Source organism: Barbus barbus (genome assembly GCF_936440315.1).
Source record: "Barbus barbus genome assembly, chromosome: 12".
NCBI classification, from domain to species: Eukaryota; Metazoa; Chordata; class Actinopteri; order Cypriniformes; family Cyprinidae; genus Barbus; species Barbus barbus.
The window spans coordinates 3,081,377-3,102,414 of record NC_136740.1 but is presented as its reverse complement, the minus strand read 5'-3'; the positions used below and the strand labels follow the sequence as shown (position 1 = coordinate 3,102,414).

General features: G+C 36.4%; 1 protein-coding gene across 1 annotated transcript in view; it reads right to left on the bottom strand.

The window, feature by feature from the left end:
- Positions 1-6,396: 6,396 nt before the first annotated feature.
- LOC306877585 (transforming growth factor beta-2 proprotein-like) overlaps positions 6,397-21,038 on the bottom strand; it is a 35,224-nt gene continuing 20,582 nt past the window's right edge. Inside the window, exons 2-7 of the mRNA XM_079429434.1 lie at positions 19,693-19,856; positions 15,524-15,656; positions 13,609-13,719; positions 12,049-12,217; positions 10,094-10,247; positions 6,397-9,454 (exon numbers count right to left, since the gene is read on the bottom strand). Of these exons, the coding sequence (XP_079285560.1) occupies positions 9,296-9,454; positions 10,094-10,247; positions 12,049-12,217; positions 13,609-13,719; positions 15,524-15,656; positions 19,693-19,856 (890 nt within the window). The 3' untranslated portion in view covers positions 6,397-9,295. The remainder of the gene's footprint in view (positions 9,455-10,093; positions 10,248-12,048; positions 12,218-13,608; positions 13,720-15,523; positions 15,657-19,692; positions 19,857-21,038) is intronic.

The following is a 21,038-nucleotide window of genomic DNA, read 5'->3' as shown; positions in this document are numbered from 1 at the left end:
CTGATACTACGACCCCCCCCCCATCCCCAGCTCCCCACATCCCCAGGACCCTTGTATATCTGTATAGTTGTATGTACATATGTTTAAACTGTATTTATCTGTATTTGAACGTCTACTGTCAGTGTCTTAAATGTTAACTGTATGCACCAAGGGTCTGAGTGTAACGCAATTTCAATTATCTGTATGTATGTGCCGTACATGTGGAAGAATTGACAATAAAGCAGACTTGACTTGACTTTTCATTTGGAAATCAAGGTCTGGAGTCTGGAGGAAGATTGGAGAGGCACAGAATCCAAGCTGCTTGAAGTCCAGTGTGAAGTTTCCGAAGTCAGTGATGATTTGGGGTGCCGTGACGTCTGCTGGTGTTGGTCCATTGTGTTTCATCAAGTCCAAAGTCAATGCAGCCATCTACCAGGAGATGTTAGAGCACTTTATGCTTCCATCTGCTGACAAGCTTTATTGAGATGCTGATTTCCTTTTCCAGCAGGACTTTAGCACCTGCCCACACTACCAAAACCACTTCCAAGTGCTTTTCTGACCATGATATTACTGTGCTTGATTGACCAGCCAACATGCCTGACCTGAACCCCATATGGAATCTATGGGATATTTTCAAGAGAAAGATGAGAAACAGTCGATCCAAAAATCCAGATGAGCTGAAGGCTCAATAGTGCCTCAGCAGAGCCACAGGCTGATCGCTTCTATGCCATTCCTCACTGATGCTGGAGTTTGTGCTAAAGGAGCCCCGACCAAGTACTGAGTGCATAAATGAACATACTTTAAAGAACTTGAACTTTTGTTTTGCAAATCCTTTTTTTGATTGATCTTAGGAAATATTCTAATATTTTGAGATACTGATTTTTGACTTTCAGGAGCTATAAGCTCTAATCATCAAAATTAAAAAAAAAAAACTTTTGAAGTGTTTTACATGTAATGAATCTAAAATATATGAAAGTTTCACTTTTTGAACTGTTACAAGAAAAAATTAACTTTTTCACCATATTCTAATTTTCTGAGATGCACCTGTATATTACTACCTAAAATGTACATATTAATAACTTTTGTTAAAGGGTACTGTCCAAGTGACCATACACTTTTTTTCTGAGAGTGTATGAAAAGAAAATATGAGACATCTTACAAAATATCGTCAATTTGACAAAAGAAAGCAATGCATATACGTTTGGAACAATATGATTTTACCGAGAGTGTTCAGGAACATCTAAAGCATCTTCTGGTACAGTTGTTTTTTTTTGGCTCATAGACCTTAGTCAGATTAAATATATTGACTTTAACACGGATGAAAACAAGGCTGTGACGGATAAACCTTTAGACAGTCTTTTCAACGGTAGTCATTGCATTAAGGTCATGGATCACATAGTTTTCACAACTCTTAACTCAAAAAAACTCTTTTATGGAGTTATTGTCTAAAGCTTTTTTCGGAAATTCCAGTCAAAAATGAAATATGGTGCTACACTGACTAAGGTTTATAACTGTCTTTTCTGTTGTGGAAATGCATGAAACAGTTCCTGACGGAGCACTGGCTTTGTGAAAACAGGGCCTAATGACTGCAGCACATCGTCTTTTCCCAGAGGGCCTGACTGATACCAGCACAGACCACCAGCATCTCCACACTTAGCCTTGAGTGCGTGCTATAAATACATCCCTCGCTGGGGGACTTCCTCCTTCAACTGTGTTTGTCCTCATTCCTCTCACGTTTCAGGCTGTATATATGTTTGTTCGCGAGGGTTACGGGGGTCTGTAGTTCAGCGGGGGTCCTGTCGCCAGGCAGACCGGCGCTGCAGGGATTGGATGTCCACAGATCTCTCTATCGTTACATCTCCAAGACGCCTGTCAAACTCAAGGGAAGGGCGGCTGAAGGAACACTTAGTACTAGGATTCGGTGCGATACTTCAGTCGGGCTGCCTTCGTGCTGCTTTTCAGTGCAACACAAAGAGTTACTAATCCGCAGCTCAAAGGAGCGAGCCTTCCTATGTAATTACAGATGCAATACAAGCCTCTGTCTGTAGGGCAATTACTGCTGACACACACGAGACAGGCCAAGAGCGCTGGAGACAGATGTCAACACGGCATCAAAGGAATTCTTCGCATTTCCATACAAACACTGGGGAGAAGAAGAAAGTTGCTTTCCTCTTACTTTTTTTTCTGCATGAATGGACACACAAACAGCCTTTGACAAGTAGTCTCAAAATTCCTCTGTGTGCTAATGGGGTCCCTGCATGGTTTCATGCTGACATCACCGCTGAAAATGCTTCTCGCTAATTTCATATTGTTGTGAGCAGCCAGCTGCGGCTGAATCACCGAATCCCCAAATCATTCCGATCCCAAGGGACTGGAGACCCTTTCACCTCAAACCTCTCCTGCTGGATTACCAGAGCTTTGTGTGTGTGAGTGTGCACATGAACACTTGACGGAATGAAAGCAGAGAGCAAGTAGTCGGTGAGAGAGAAACTGAGACAAATGGAGGAGATAAAAGAGAAGTGTTTTTTTTTCTGTTAAGGAGTGTGAGAAAAAAGTAAAATAATGAAACAGCTTCTTTCAATCCCTCTAAGGCCTCGAACTTCCAATATGATAAAAGCCTGACATGTTTACTATGTGTAAGCATGTGAACACAAACATTTCTAGCTATGCAAGCTCAGTTTGTCCATTGTTCATTTCATAGTACAGAATCAGAATCAGAGAGAGCTTTTATTGCCAAGTATGCTTCGCATACAAGGAATTTGTTTTAGTGTCATAAGCTTCCAGTTCACAGAGACAACAACGACACACAGACAATAAAAATAAGATGAGAATAAAAAAATACACTTATATTACACATTCACATAAAAAAAAAAAAAATAAATAAATAAATAACTGAAACATAAATGATTGTATATACAGTTGTGCTGTAGAAGATAGAATGGGACAGAATAAAAGGAGATACAGGGATGTACAAGGCTGGAGGTGGTAGCAAATAAATATAAGGTTATTGCCTATTGTTATTTCATAATGGGGGGGGGGGGCATTTAACTGTTCATAAATTGGATTGCCTGGGGGAAGAAACTGTTCTTGTGCCTGGCTGTCCTGGTTGCACAGCCCTGAGGGGCACCAGTGTTGGTGGAGCGGCTTTTTGACATGAATTTTCCCCAGTCTCACTAGTTGCTGCCTATCTGACAGATAGAGCTAGGGACAGAGAGTTGGGTTAGTTTGGTCTGGAGGAGTGTAGGGATGATGGTGTTGAAGGCCGAACTAAAGTCCACAAACAGGATCCTCACATAAGTCCCCGATTTGTCCAGGTGTTGCAGGATGTAATGCAGTCCCATGTTGACTGCATCATCCGCGGACCTGTTTGCTCAGTAAGCAAACTGGAGGGGGTCCAATTATGTCCTGCAGATAAGCGAGAACCAGTTTTTCAAATGGCTTCATGACAACAGATGTTGTCTTGGGTTTCTTTGGAACGGGGATGATGGTGGAGCGTTTGAATGCAAGTATGTCGTTAGCAATACACCCTTGTGAAAATAAGTACATTTTAGCATACTTTTAAAGCGAGTACTTATTTTGGAAGTAATGTACTTTAAAAGAATATAATATACTGGTGTATATTATCCTATGATGCTGGTTTTTATTATCCTATTATGCTGGCGCGCCAGTTCCTACAAGAGTCAATGAACTGAGGAAACTAAAGAGCCGGTGATGAGCGTACGCATGAAATAAGCACTCGAATGAAGGGGTGAAACTTAAGTTTTTAGGGTTTTTATTAGTTTTAAGTTTTTATGGTTTCTCATTATTTGTGAGCTGATGAAGTTGTTGTTGTTGTTTTTTTCACTTGATATGCTTTAGACGTAAAACATCATTATTGGCTGCTATAATGATATAATTGCATATATGTTTAGTCATTGCATGATTACGTAAACAAACTAGTATATTGAACCAGTTCATTGACTAGTAAATTGAAAAGAACCGCCAGTTCATGGAAAATAATCAAATTTCCCCTTTGTCTGAGGCTCTGGACTACAGTTATATACAGTAAAAAAAAGTTCAGTTTCTTGCACAGACTGATAGTTTCACTTCAGAAGACCTCAATATATCGTCAGGAGCCACGGGTATTAATTTTGTTTTCCTTGACTTGCTTATTCTCAAAAACCAGCAGCTGCTGACTTGCATTTTATGAATAACCAAGGACCATAGATTAAGCTAAAAACTTCTTCTACTGAAGAAAAACGTCATCTTTGATGACCTGAGGATGACTAAATTAAGATCAAATTTTCATTTTTGGGTAAACTATTACTTTGTGCACTTCTTTTTCACAATGGCTGGCATGGCAGTGTGCAGAGAATCCTGTTTTGGCCTTCAGTGTATGTAGCTTGGTCAAAATCATTTTGCTTCAAAAGAATGGAAAATCTTGGTTTATGCTTCTTTATGCCAGGTTATCTTGAAACATCCAGCTAACTAACTAAGCCACATTTGAAGAAAGGGACCTTGGACTGAAGATGCATGTGAGAGTCCAAAATGAAAAGCCACAGCTAGTTGCGCGTCAGTTCTGTGTCCGCACTCCCTGCTGGGATGAGTGAAAGTCAGTTTATTAGCATAGAAGATTCATACCATGAGGAATCCAAGTGTCTTTTATTTTTTGAAGCAAGTTCATTGTAGTGTCAAACATGCTCTCAGAATGAAAAAAATCTTTAATCTAAAAAGTAAAAAAAAAAGCTTTTCCCAAACTTTGGGCAGTTTTGTCTTAATTTGGCAGGACAGGACAGTAGACATTGGAACACGTTTAGAAACAAACTTTAAACTTGGACTGTAATCAGACTTGAATGACTGATTGTTTTCGGAATTTGTCACAATGTGATGCACCTTTACTTAGAGGCTGTTATTAAAGGATCTAAATTAAATGAATGAATTAACACTATATTTGACCCAACCACAAACCCAAAGCCTGTTTTTGAAAACAATGAAGCACTCATTTAACATGAATATACTGCCAAAATTATCAATTATGACAGAGTTTGTGTGTGTGTGTGTGCAGTATATAAGTGCTGCCAAATTATTAATCACATCCCAAAAAAAAGTTTTTGTTTACATATTATGTGTGTACTGTGTATATTTAAATACACACACATGCATGTATATATTTAAGAAAAATGTATATATTAAATATATTTATATATATAAGTAATAAGAATATAAACATATACATGCAAATGCATGTAAAAAAAAATCAAAATATTATACTGCATGTGTGTGTTTATATATACATAATAAATATACACAGTACACACACATATATTATTTAAACATTTTGGATGCGATTAATCGCAATTAATTGTTTGACAGCTCTAATACCTGTATCATTTTTGGTAATTATACAGTCCAGAAAACACACTGTAAATTTCAATGATAACAACTTGATTATACTAAGTAACCTTAACTAGATTGGTCTTTTTCTTGAAATATGTATGTTGTCAGGCAAAAAGCATTCTAAATTTATTAAAGTAAAGTTAATGTGCAATTTACACAATTTGGGGTCATGAGGTGCATTATCCCCAGAATTTTTTACCCAGGAACAACTGACTCTTATACTGTGGAAAAACAGTTTGCAAATGAATTTTTACACTTGTGTCCTATCAGAGCCATTTTAATCATGAAAGACTTTGGCAAAGCAAGATGGCATCTGACTGAAAAAGACACTGACCCACCAGTCAACACTAGTCCTAAGAAAAAGCAGCAATTCTCACATAGCCTATATGCGTGACATCATGCATTTGCAGAGCATTTATCTGTAGAATGCTGAGTTGAGTCTTAATCAATCCCAACCTAATTCCAGATTGACAGTCTCCAGAGCTTTCTGCTGCTCGAGTCTCACTCCTAAATAAGGAACCACTGGGCTAATGAGCCTGGTGCGACTCCAGAGCTCCAGGGCTAATGGGAGGATATACAGTATCAGAGCATCGTCAGAATAAACTCAAGGGTTTGTACTGTAGTTTATGTCAGCTTGCTCATGCTCACTGCGTATGTGAGTTAAATAAACAAATGGAGTAAATGGAGATTAAATGTTTATGGTTTCATCATAAGGCAGTGTAATATAGTCTGTTTATGTTAAGGAGTCTTTTCCTTTCCAGATTTTGGGAAAAAAATGTTTGGGAAAATTCACTAAAATACTTGATTTATTCAACCACATGCCGTTTACAGCTTGGTTTACTTTATTAGAATAAAGACAAATCCGATTTATTTCAATTAAATTCATTCAGACAGTTCATACTAGTGAACCAGTTAGCAGAGTATGACAGTTAAGCAGCAAAAACTAATTTCAGCAATAATAACAATAAGACTCATTACCTCAGCACCAATAATAACTGAGGAAGGCACCAATAATTTCAGAGGAAAACACAAGCGCACAATCACTTGTCACTTAAATAATTTATTTACCACTAGAGCACCACAACAGTAATGTGTTACAATACATCATAGTGGGTCAACAATATCAACATCATCATCATCATCATTGACAACAATAACAATAAACAGCTCTAGTGTGACAATGCTGGTGTCTCCTTCTGCTTCCTGTGTCTGCAGGAAGTCCACTGGCATCCTTGCCCTAATAGAAATAAAATAAGTGTCACCTAAAAATCCTGGGCATGAATGGACGTTGCTCTTTTAATCTGATCTGCCACCAGTTTCTCCCTAACACTGGTTAAGATAAGGACTAATTAAAAGGAGAACCTCCACCTGGAAGCCACTCACATCATAAGCTCATGTTATGTGGGTGAAGCTATTACTACGAATAAAAACCAACAAACAAAAGTTACAAATAAAAAATGTAGAAATAAAATAGTCAGTGCAATTCTTCGTAACAAAGGATCACTTTCTCTGAGAGAAAACAAAATCACAAATTCAGGAAACACTTTGAGATGTGTAAAAAACATTTCTCCATGATAAGCGTTATGGACGTCAGCGTCCGCGGCGGCTGCAGTGCATTCGTCAAACTGGCGTCTGCACAACATGTTCAAAGGATGTTACCGTCTCTCACTTACACGTCCATTATACGTCTGTTCACATTCTTCAAATCCTTTCATCAAAATCTCTGACTTTACTAAAGCAACTCATTCTTCTCACGTAAATAGCTACGTTTACATGCACCCAAATGATCCGTTTAGAATTGGATCGATGGCTCAATAGGACTGAAAAGCCTTCATGTAAACGATTCGACAGAGTTCGATCCAAATGCAATTTAAAGGGGTGCTTTACCTGCTTCATTTTTTCATGTTGATTTGATTATTTCAGGTTTACAAACCTTAAACAATCCAATCAACAGGACAATGACTATTTTCTCAGACGGATTCGAAAATACTCAAAAATAAGTACGCACATGCATCAGTGATAGTTTTGTCATACAAACATGTGTATGTTTATTTACGTTCTGTCTTACAAACTGGTCAGAAAAAAAAAAAATATATATATTTTTAGATATGTCCATTTCTGAATGCGGCGACTGGAAACTGCATATGCACTAATTTTTTGTTCGGAATTAATGTAATGCACATGTAAACAATGAAGTCAGTGTAAACAGAGCTTTGAGAATCTGATTCGGACTGGATTCATTCCGATTAGTGCATGTAAACATACCTATTGCAAATGACCTGGCCTCGCCTCAGTCTCTGTACCAGTCTGATGACATCACTTCCTTTCAACACTGTCGAGTTGGTGACATCACAGCTTCACCTGCTCTAATAAGGGACCATGGGGTGAATTCAAGAAGTTGCCAATTTTGCATGCTATACCCTGCATGTTTTTTACTAACCACCCGTATTCCAGTTTAACCAGGCACAACATGCTCTGGTATAGCTCTGCGCAGTGACCATCTAAAAGTCATGGTCATTCTTTTCAGAAACGCCTGCTTTTATGCAAATTTGTGGCTGTTTGCAGCTGTTTGTTTTCAAACCATGCAAACAGTGCAAATGCTATTTTTAGGTGGCGTAGTTACATGTACTTAACCCTCTAGTAAGTACATGTAGTTAATTAATATTACTCAGTACATATTTGTGTAATTACACTGTAACAGCGTCACCTTAAAATACAGTAAAGACTGTCCTCTGGCCATCCTAAAGGAACTAACTTTCAGGCATGTGTTATAGACACCATTTCTGCGTGGGACCTTTTTGCAGGTATTGTTGTGATGTTTACAAATGATTTGTGTCAAGAATAAGAGCTAGCTAGACATAAATTTGTAGACAAACATTTTTTAACTTCAGAATAAGGCGTTTAACGTTCTTCCATATATACGTACATAATCATAAACACTTCTTGCTTTGCAAGCTCAGTTTCACATGCTGTTAAGTTTAGTAACTAAATATCACAAGTACATGTTGCATTCTCAGGGGCGCTACAGTGGACTAGCATACGTTTCTCTTCCAGGTCAATTACTGCCATGGCAGAGCAACAGTTTGAAGAGAATCTTTCTGAGCATGTTTATATCCAGCTATCTGCATAATAAAGCATTTGGATTAATGGTGCAGACATTTGATGGAAACTCTGCATTTTTGTATCACTGTGGCAGAAACAATCAATGGTTTTGCTTTGCAGCATTTGCGTATGCAGTTGCGTTTTTGTGTAGAGAATGTTTCTGTTTGCAATGGAACAAAACGTCTTTGGCTGCTTGGAACAACATTACTTATTGGTCTTGGCCTTTTTTTACACCATGTAAGGTGGCTTAAACTATGTCTTTCTGAGGCTTGCATAAACTTTCCGGAATATGTCTTCTTTCTGTCGCCAACCCCTATGCAAAAACGCTTCATTTGCACCAAACTCGAAGTTCATTTGCGACAACTGCACAGTTTGCGACCACTGTTCGCCAGAAGTTTCCAGCTCTTCACCAGTAGTGGTGAACAAAATCATAGGTTTTACATATTACCAAACAAACAGTATCTGTATTATTGAGGGAAATAAAATCAACAACAACAACAAAAAAAACAACATCACAAAAAAACAGAAGGGTTGGTTTGAAATAAATGGAACAAGGGATTTTCTCTTCCGCTTGCTTCACATATAGACACCTATCACGTACTTCCAGTGTTTGCCAAACTCACATCCATCAAGTGACGAGCGGGTGATGTGACGCATGCCGACAGGGCCGTTTCCAGCACAAGTTCACACATTCAGATGTGTGTTGTGGTTTGTGAGAGTTTGTAGGGTTACTCTGTTCTACCTCGACACCCTGCCCAGCACGTGTGTGATTGGGTTTTAAATTACTGTGTGTTTGTTTGAGTGAATGCGTGTTCTCGGAAACGGAGCTGATTGGTTCCTAGCTGCACTTGCAGGACTTGACAATCATGTTGGAGAGTTGCTCGATTTTGGGGGTTTTTCCAATGTAGTAAAGGATTGTGAGGGGTTCCAGATCCTGAGACACACAGCAAGGAGATGCAGACGCTTCTGGATTGATGGTGTTATAGAGGCCAAGGATCTGAAACAGGACATGAAATGCACTTATTAAAACCATATATGACCCTGGACCACAAAACCAGTCATAAGGGTCAATTTTTTAAAACATTGTTAAACATTAATGATTTAAACATTATCTGAAGGCTGAATAAATAAGCTTTCCATTGATGTATGGCTTGTTTGGATAGGACTATATTTGGCCGAGATACAACTATTTGAAAATCTGGAATCTGAGGGAGCAAAAAAAATCGAAATATTGAGAAAATCGCCTTCAAAGTTGACCAAATGAAGTTCTTAGCAATGCATATTATTAAACATTATTATTTATTTTAATTTAATTTAATTTAGTTTTTTTGTAAGATATTTAAAGTAGTAAATTTACTAAATATATTCATGGAATATTATCTTTACTTAATATCCTAATGATTTTTGGCATAAAAGAAAAATCAATAATTTTGACCCGTACAATATATTGTTGGATATTACTACAAATATACCCGTGCTACTTATGACTGGTTTTGTGCTCCAGGGTCACATTATGTAATTCATTGCTTGACAAATTTAGAACAGGGCAGTACCTAAAAACATTATATCTAGAATTATATTAACTCCTCCCAAAATTAAAACTAATGATAAATGATAACTGAATGTTTCGTCTTACGTTGCTGTGCTGGGTGTCTGCGCTCCACAGATACGGACAGGCTCCCGCACAGAAGTTGGCGTTATAACCTTTGGGTTCGTGGATCCACCTCCAGCCCAGATCCTTCTTGAAGTCGATGTAGAGAGAGCGCAAACAGCAGTTGTCCTGCACATTCCTGTGGGATGATGGGAGACAAACACAACTTTCTTTGTTGGGACATTTTTGGTACACCTTCAAACTACAGTATATGCACATAAAAATGCATACTCTTATAATTGATAATTAATGATTAATATATATTTTGAAGATTAAAATGAGAAAAAGCCTATTTCGAACCGAGAAATGACTGCAGTAGCACCATACAAGGATTCCCATGAGCACACAGATAAAATGATAACATTTAAATTAACAGATAAAATGCTATTTAACATCACTGAACCAGTCTACAATATATTTGATTTAATTTATTCCAACAAACTGTTTTTATTTTTTGGGGGGATTTGGGGGTAGGTTGTTGTGGTAGAATTAGCTGTTTAAGGTAACCTACCAGTTTTATACAAGCTATATAGGACTAAAATGGTTCTTGGCTCGTAATCATAGGGGAACCACTTTTGGTGCTATATAGCACCATATCTTTAAAGGTGATATACAGCACTTTTGTCAAATGGTGCTATGTAGAACCATAAGAGGTGCCATATTGCAAAAACAGTGGTTCTTCGGCTCGTAAAGAACCTTTAAAGGGGCTTAACAGGTTCTTTGTACAGCGGTGGTGCTATATAGCAACTCTTTTGTACAGCGGTGGTGCTATATAGCAACTCAGTCATGCCAAACAACCACTGAAGAACCATACAGGAGCTTAACAGGTTCTGTATATGGTAGCGGTGCTATATAGCACCTCAGTCATGCCAAAGAACCAGTGAAGCACCGCTGAAGAACCACTGAAGCATCATGATTTGGTGCTATACAGCACCAAAAGTGGTTCCCCTATGATTACGAGCCAAAGAACCACTTTTAGTGCTATATAGCACCATTTTTTTTAGAGTGTACAGTATTGAAATTAGTTAATCAGTTGAGTTAACAGTTGAGTTATACAACTGAGTTATACATGTCAAAAAATGAAAAGGAATAATAAATCTAAATTAACTTGCAAAATGTATATTGGATTAATGTAATTTCTCTGTGGCTAATTAATTTCAAATTCATGGCTAAAATACATTTAAGCATTCATATGCATTTAATATTTCGCAATATACAGATTTTTGAACAGTCAAATGCTCTCTAGAATGAATACATCCCTCCCTCTTATATAATATATCTTGCATCTTAATAGAATGTAGCAAATCATGGCTCACAGCTGTGATGTGGTTAATGTCTAATGTCTATTAACAAAACAAACAAAAGGGATGAGTCCTTCGAGACGTCCCGCCCAAACCTTCTGTTCCAATAGGAAATTTGTCAACACAGGAAAGAAAACGGTTCTTTCAAGTTATTTCGTAAAATCCTGAATTCTGGCCAACACTTCTAATCAGATCAGTCCTCTCTTCACTGAACTCATTCTCAATGTCAATTTTTCTTTTTTACGATTTGGAGACAAATGTCTGCTAGTTACTCAGCTTGTTAATACTGGAGGCTATAATGGAAGTTGATATGTCAGGAAATATAAAATTAACAGCACATTGGTATAATATGCAATAGCAATAGGCTGGACGAGCGAGAATACAGATGACTTTTATTAAAAGACAGTCAAGCCACTTTTAGCTTTAATCCAACAGTGAAAAGTTTTCCAGTTCATTGATTAAGTCGAGTCTGGATTGATAGGTGGTCCAGTCTGCTTTGATACGCGGCCCGCCGATTGCATAATCCTGGACTGAAGTCTGGCTGTTTTTAACTAATGACAGATGAGTATCTATGGACCCCAGAAGCACTGTGCTGTGTTAAACGTTCCGCTGCGGTTCAGATGCAGACTGTGAGGATACCTGGAGCAGAAGGCCGCGTCCAGAGCGCGTTTCTGTCTGTGGCTCTTGTGCTGCGACTCCAGCCGGTATGACGGGAGCAGCATCAGCAGCAGGTGCGGAGACTGACCGCTGTGACGCCGCTTTTTAAACATCTTCAGATCCCCTCCGTGCACAAAGCTGTCATCTATACCTGTGAACCGTGCAGAAACCAGACAAGGGTTAGACTGTTTGCATCAGCAAGCTAAGACATTCCTGTATCTCAAACAATAGAGCAGGTGCACAGATTAGTACTAAATGAAATAAACACAGATGCATGTTTAATTCAATACGTTACTTTTTTAATTTCTTTGTAATTATTTGTGAAATTGACTAGCAATTTCTAAATGAAAAGAGTTTCTAAAACTATTTTATTTTGTTTTGTTTTATTCAGTGTAGGCTCAATTTAAAGGAAATGCATCAACTAATTACTTGTTTACACTGAAAAAAAAGTGAAACGACCATGACGGGTTTTTTTAAATTATTAAATCAAAGTATTCGTTTTAAACCTATTTAGTTAAGTTGGTCTAAACTAAAATATTTTTGATTAATATTAAAACTAAATTTAAGGTTTAAATCTAAACCATAAATATAATATAAAACTAAATTTGGCTCTAAAAATTTAGAGAAATTTTGTTACCTAACTTATAATTTTTTACCTTAAATGCAGTGTAAGTTGCTTTAGATAAAATTGTCTACCAAATGCATAAATGTAAATGTGTAATAATGCAATTAACAATTACAGTGATTTTACTACTACAAGTACAGTAGCTAAACTAAAATTGGGGAAAAAATCAATATGAATTACCCATAAACATGCTGTCATGCCCACAACATATGGAGTATTTGAGGAACATTTGATGATATTAATAATCATAAAGAAGTTCATTAAAACCATTAAACCTTTCATTAAACTGTGAACCTGTAACTTTCAGGATTAATTAAATATTGCTTGAAAAATAATAATTATTATTTATTTGTATTGCTATTATTTTAATACTACTACTACTAATAATAATAATAATGACATTTTTGTTATTATTATTATTATAGGATCAGCTCAAGGAGAAGCATCAACATGTATCCATCAAACTTCTTCAGTTAAAAGCAGTATGTGACTAGAAGCTGGAATCTAGACAAAGGGTGGAGACGTTCAAATATAAGCTAGTTTTCATTTGTTTAACATTTTTTGGTTACTACATAATTCCCATGCCTCCATTTGTGCTGTTTCATAGTTTTGATGACTTTATTATTATTGTAAAACGTGACAAATAGGCCTCATCTAGAGCGAGTAGGTGTGTCCAGACTTTGGCCTGCATGCTCGTGTGCTTTGTTTTGAATTGATTTGCTGCAATTCATTCCTTAATCAGATCCAATCCTTTCTGAAAAAACGTATATATTAATCAAATCTGATGGACTCTAGGAAGAATCAAAAACATTGATTTCCTTTTTTCTCTTTTCCCCCAACACACACACACACACACACACACACACAAACAGCCCTCGATCACAAACTAACGGACTCACACCCCCACCCAAAGCCACCTGCAAAGCGCGCCTCCAGCTCCTCGCTCTTGTTGGGGATGATGTAATTATTTGACGGCACAAATGTGCAGCAGGGACAGTGCAGACTGATCTTGAATCCATTGTTTCTGTCTGGTGGGAGAGAAAAACAGTGAGAAACACACACATGCACAGCAAGGTCAGATAATCTACAGCAGATAAATGAGCTCATCTCTGGATCTGGCCCCTGCTGCAGATCTAGCCCACTCCCATCATCCCTCAGGAGTCGCACACAGCGTCACTGCTGTCTCTCAGCTCCAGCATTCATCACAGCCACTCCAGTCATGCTGAAGATCTGCTGCTGCAGCCTGAGCTCTATCGCTCTCCTGCGTAATGTGATGGAGAGCCGCTGGGCTCGTGCTGTTATGAGCTCATGGATGCTGACCTTCATCATTACTACTGCTATTCTTGTGCACTTTGAAAAGCCGTGGTGAAAACTCACTCGACGCTGCATGCACGAAGGATTTGAACTGAGATTACAGAAATGGCTAGATCCATTACATTTACAGTACTGCGCAGATGCTGCACAACAACTTTTGCTTTAAGATGGTTATTTATAGCTTTTGCTTTAGTGTCTCAGTCGGCTTTTAGGTTTCCAAATACACTTTGAATGAATATACTTTGTCAAGTTTCCTAACTGAATATAATTAAATGTGAACTGAATGTAATATTTTTGGACTTAATTGCAGTTAAATGATAAAAGTATTATAGTTTCTGTTGATTAAGTCAGTCTCTTTGTATTAACTTAACTTATTGGTTACTAACCTTTAAGTTAAACCAACTATATATAGAGTGATCTGTTTTCTATTGAAATCACAAGCATGTTTGCTAAACTAAAATACGGTTTAATGCAAGAGATTATTATAGTTATTTTATATTTTGAACTATAATTTATCTTTTATATTTTCTGCTTTCATGTTACTTTTAAGTATATTTTTTTAAGTTTTGTAATTTTGTTGTGTATTACCAGTTTTTAAATGACTTTTGTTGTTTTCAAATATGTTTTTATCATTTTTAAGTGCTGTCAATCGATTAATCGCATCCAAAATAAACGTTTTTGTTTGCATAATATATGTGTGTGTGTTCTGTGTATATTTATTATGTATATAAATACACACACATACAGTATATATTTTGAAAATATTTACATGTATTTAAAAGTCTATATTTATATTCATATTATATTATAAATAAATATATTTAATATATAAAAATAATTTTTTTCCTGAAATATATACATGCATGTGTGTATATTTATATATACATAATATGTGTGTGTGTACTGTATATATTTATTATGTAAACAAAAACTTTTATTTTGGATGCGATTTAATCGCGATTAATCGTTTGAATCGTTAGAACTAATATTTTTTTTTATTTCAGTAAATCAAGTTAAATTAAACAAAAATGATAAGTGTTGCCTTGGAAACTAGTTGAAAGAAACATTCATTTAACATTTTCTTTATTTCAAGCAACAAAAATTTATTTTTTGTTTTTTTTCATTTCAATTGAGAATTGTATTTGAATAATCTGTAATCAAACATTTGTAACACAGATGCAAGATATGAACTTAATTAAATGTAATATAATTTTTTTTTTCATTAATATTATATTATCTTAAAAATATACTTTAAAGATTCGAAATACACTACAAGTGCACATTTAATACAATTAAGCACACTTCTTTTACACACGTACATGAGTACAAGATGACTCAGCAATATTTTTGGTCCCTTCTCCAGCAAGAGAAAGACTGTACATTTTTAAATCAGCTAAATGTAATGTTATCGTCAATGTTTTGGAGAATACTAAGAGACAGACTAGGACTACAAGGCATTAATCTTCCGTTTTGGTTTCTTGAAGCTGATTTTAGTTGGATTTTCCAGCAGGACTTTACCTCTGTGCAGCAGCCACTCGCTGACGGCCTCCGTCACGTCGAACGACAGCCACTCGCCCTCCGTGCGGGTGCGCACCACCTTGCTGTCAATGTAGCGCTGCGTGGGAGACGTGAGGTCCTTGTGACCTAAAATCTACAGAAAGAGGACAGGCATCAGCACGGGTCAAGCACAGATCGCAAACGTGCCCGTCTAGAGCGGCACCCTGTCCAGCGCCTCAGCAGCGGCTCCCTTCCTCCCAGTGGAAGCTCCCTGATTGATTAGCCAGGTCTGGGAAATGCTTGGAGAGGCTGTGGTGGCGGAAACAGATGCTGGACAGGGTGCACTGTTATTCCTCTGTTTACGTTGGACAGCACAGCTCTTAATGCGTAAAACACTGCTTCAGCTGCAGCGGCTCAGCTTCCCTCCATCAGGCCGAGGAGGTGAACGTGGGATGGGGAGGCTCAGACGGAGGCCAACATGGAGATTGTTAATTGTAGGGTTGTTAGGCTGGAGCTACAGGGGTCTGCTGTCGCTTTTGGGCCAGTTTGGAGTCTAGTTACACAACTGCTGATACAGAGATACATCTTCACACTGAACGGCAGTAAAGCTTGATTGGTTTAACAGGAGGGATATAAGGGATCTATTCATTTAGTACTAATTAAAATACACTTCTGGAAGATTTTATTGAAACAAATTAATTCTTTAATTCAGCAAGGATGCATTTATAAGACCTTTATAATGTTCTTTTGAACTTTCTATTCATCAAAAATCCTGAATAATAAAATATATCATGGTTTCCACAAAAAATATGAAGCAGAACAACGGTTTTCAACATTGATAATAATCAGAAATGTTTCTTGAGTAAATCAGTATATTATTATGATTTCTGAAGATCATGTGACACTGAAGACTGGAGTAATGATGCTGAAAATACAGCTGCGCATCACAGAAATAAATTACTTTTTACAATATACATTCACATGAAAACTGTTATTTTGAATTGTAATATAATTTCAATATTTTTTATTTATTAGTATTATTTTTTACAGTTTTTACTGTAATTTTGATCAAATAAATGCAGCATTTGTAAGCAAAAAATACTTAAAAAAATCTTTCTGGCCACAAACTTTTGAGCGGTCGTGTTCATTAAAAAAGCTATTTATACAATGAATTAGAAACACCTCTTCTGTGATGAATGAACATACTTTTCACGTCTGAATTAATATTGATTTGGAATTTTTTTGAGGGCATAAGTCAAAAACGTCAACCTCATTAAAAGGATAAAATTATTGAAAAGAAAATCTCATTTATTAGTTAATCATATTCTTGTATTTTATTTCTTTGAAAAAAGGGAAAACATTTCTTTAAAATATTTTCATAATTTAGGAATGAGTAATTCCTGTTAATTGCAAAAAACACCTTTGGTAATAACCCCCCCCCCCCCCCCATTTCTGAATTATTACTTATTTTGATATCATTATGAAGAAATTGTAATACTTTGTCATTTGCTTTTTTTATTATGTCTTAGAAAAACAATTATCCATGAATTAATAATAATAAATCATGATTTTGAACTTTTGAGGACGTTGACCTAATTATAAGCAGTTTTGTTAAAATATCAAAAAACATTTGAAAACTTGTCCACCAAATAAAAGTCATGTGGTCAATAAAAATAATTCATGATATTTTGGGAAAAAATGTTTGGCCTTCTATTTTGGTCTTGATTAAAGTGCATGCTTTAAAGTGACATTACATATCATATCATTTTTCATACACCAAACATCAAACAGACACTGCTTATTTAATTCCTGAAGTGAACTTTTGCCAGTATGGTGATTAGATTCACTATTTGTGACTCCCTTCTTTAATCAGCCAATGTATTACCTTTATTAAATATGTTATATTGCACTATATTATCAGTACTGAAGTTCACTTTAATTATAACGACTGTATGATCCTGACCAACTACAACAGGATCTTTAACATGAGTAATACAAATGGAAGCTGATCAACCTCTCCCTTCCCTGTAAACTCCTTTTAAACCCTCCCTAAGACATTCACCATCTCTGTGTTAGTGGGCCAGTGTTTACTGCACCTGTCATGATGGACCTGACACATGAACAGAGAGGAGGGGAGCGAGGTTAAACGGAGAGGCTGGTGGGAGGCGGGGAGCGCAGACCTCGACAGCGCTGGGATTTTATTTAGCCCTCGAGACCCTCCGAACTCTAAATCACCAAACAGCATTCCACACTCAGGTCTCTCCACACACACATAAAACCCCGCTGATCGATGGGCCGGAGCCCTACAGCACCCTTAAGATAAATAAACGAACATACGAGGACAGAGGAGGAGGAGAGAGGTTAAAAAGTGCATGTGTGGGCGCTTTCACACTGCGTACACAAGCCTGTTTGACGTCACTGTTTGCTTCGTTTGCTTGGTGTGAAAACAGTTTTCTGAACATGAGTGTGTATTAGTGAACAGAGTACAACTGGCCTTAGTTACTTTACTGGTTCTGGGTTACTTTACCAGAAGACTAAACCCCCTGTATTGTGTTCCAGTCATTGTGACTTGGAGAGGATTTAGTTTTTCTTGAAAATGCTAGGTAATGTTTTCACACTGGGCTAAAATTGACTGACCTTCCTCACAGGCAGAGATGAGCGGATTCCTTACAAACTGTAGTCAATTACTGATTACAGATTACAAGATGAAAACTGTAGTTAGTAACGTACTAACTAGGTTACTCATTTTAGGTAATGGACATGAGATGCACATTAGCACCTGCTATAATCTCTGTGCAGTGCATTTGTTCCAGTCTTTGACTGGAATCATGTTTATTGTCCCTATCCAAATAAACGTATACACAAATACTCTGACTACTTTTTACATTATTTTTAGACTACTTTTATTTAACTTGTTTTAAGCTTACCATTAAATATGGTACATATTTAAAGCAAATAAAAATTATATATATATATATATTAGTGCTGTAAAAAGATTAATTTGCGATTAATCGCATCCAAAATAAAAGTTTTAGTTTACATAATATATGTGTGTGTACTGTGTATATTTATTATGTATTATGTATAAATATATACATGTAAATATATTTTGAAGATATTCACATGTATATATTTATATTTATATAAATTATATATAAATATATTTAATATACAAGCGTAACATATTTTTCTTAAATATATACATGCATGTGTGTGTATTTATGCATACATAATAAATATACACAGTACACACACATATATTATGTAAACTAAAACTTTTATTTTGGATGCGATTAATCGTTTGACAGCACTAATTTATATATATATATATATATATATATATATATATATATATATATATATATATATATATATCGAGGGGTGAGAATAAGAAGGCCATAAGTGACATTTTTGGTGAAATGGAGATATATATATCAAATGAAAGCTCTTAATGAGCTCTTTCTACTGGCAAAAGTACTGTCATCCATGAGTGTACAATTTTTTATTATAAACAATTGAAACCAGTACACAAAGTCAGATCAAACTATGGTCATAATGTTTGTTTTGGCTCTCCTGTATTTTATTAGTTTAGTTTACATAATGTGACCACTAACCAACATTAGACAACTGTAAACATGCAAATATAGTTGTTAAATTACTTCAAATATTAACTTCCTCAGAGATATTTGAAGTAAATATTTTATTTTAAGGGGTTTGGTTGACAAACATGTTTGGGAATCCATGCATTACATCAACAAACTTTAATAAACATGAAAACAGCAATGATGTTACGTACCCAAAGCCTTCCAGTTTTTTTGTTCGTTTTTTTTTATTATTCTGGAAGTCTTGACAAAAATAATATTCTCTAATTACAAGCTCTTAATTTTCGGAATCTAATACCGTAATCCAGATTACTTGAAATCAGTTACTACCCAACTCTGCTCACAGACTAGAACAACTAGTTATGTTGTTCTTGAGAAATGACCAAGTGTATGGTTTTAGCTGTTTCTAGCACTGATGACGTAAACATATAAAGTAGTTTGGATCCAAATAGAAAATCTAGCAAGGAAATGAACCAAGTGTGAAAACAGCTCACATTTGCATGTAAGTAGTTCATGGAACTGAATGAGTGGATGAAGTCAAATGAAATGCTATGATGCTGAAGGGCTGATGGAGAGGACAGGACTCACCTGGTAAAGCTCAATCCGCTGCTCAGACACACGGGCCTTTGAGTTCTGCAGCCTGAAGATCCTGAGCTCTGCCTTCACCAGGTTCGAGCCGTTCTTCTCCATGGAGCTCACGTCAAACCTGAGCCTCCTGAAGTACGGGTTGTAATGTGTTGGAGAGATGACATCTGGAACAAACAGTGAGCAGTGTTACTGACCTGCTAAGACACGTCACGCCAGTTCTGCACACCGTTATTTACTTCTTTTGTATACATAGTAGTAGCTTATTGGATGAAGCTTAACGTTGACATGAAATCTAAACTGACTCAGCTGGGGAGTAGTTGCAGGATTGCTACCCCCCTACAGAAAAAGAGGTTTACTGAATGTGCACTTAAAATCTTTCAAATCTGCATTTAATATAATATCAAAGCCACTTAAGTGTATCGAAAGAGATACACGTTCATTGACCCACTTAAGTACATTTTTAAAAAGTGCAATTTGTAGTAATGTCAAATCAAAAGTTTTACTTTAAAGTACATTATAATCATTGTGTTAATAACCTTTTTCTTGTGCCTTAAAGACACTTTTTGATATCTAACAAACTAAAGCACATGTAAAATACTTGATTATAATTTTAACTATAGTGCATTATTAGGGGTTCAAGCACGTAGTGCTGAAACCCTATTGTAATTGTTAAAGTTTTTATTATTATTATTATTATTTTTCCGCCGTAAAACGGATCTAGAGACTTCAAACTTGGTCAAAAGATAAGAGCTCAATTTGGGGAGAACCTATCAAAGTCTCAGCCCAATCGGCCAATAGGGGACGCTACAGCGATCAAAAACGCGAAAGTGCTCATAACTCCTAAACCGCTTGTCGTAGATTCAACATTTTAACATTTTTGGAATCCTTGGTCAAGGCAAATTAAAAATGGTCACTATGATTTGGGGTCAGCTATGCATCCAGGTTGGCCTAGACCCTAAAAGCATACCACCTTAGGCCTTAAAATGCTTGAACCCCGGTTCAAATTCCAATTCGGGTGGGGGGTGGGGGGGGGGGGGTGTCAGAGTATGAAATTACATATATAGACCTACTTAAGTGGGTCAGAAAAGCAAGCTAAAATTTAATGTAATGCATTTAATATAAATTTAAATACATTTAACTGAAAATATCATGCAAATTAGCTGAGTGTCCATAACCATTACATTCAGTGTTTTCTTTAAAGTATATGATTTCCATAATACAGTAAGTGCTCTTTTTAAAAGTATGCTAAAGTGCACTTCTTTTTCTCAAGGGTTTGCATATTTCTCACACAGCTGATGGCACTCAAGGCGTTTAAACTATTTCAAACTTTAACCGTGTAAATCAGA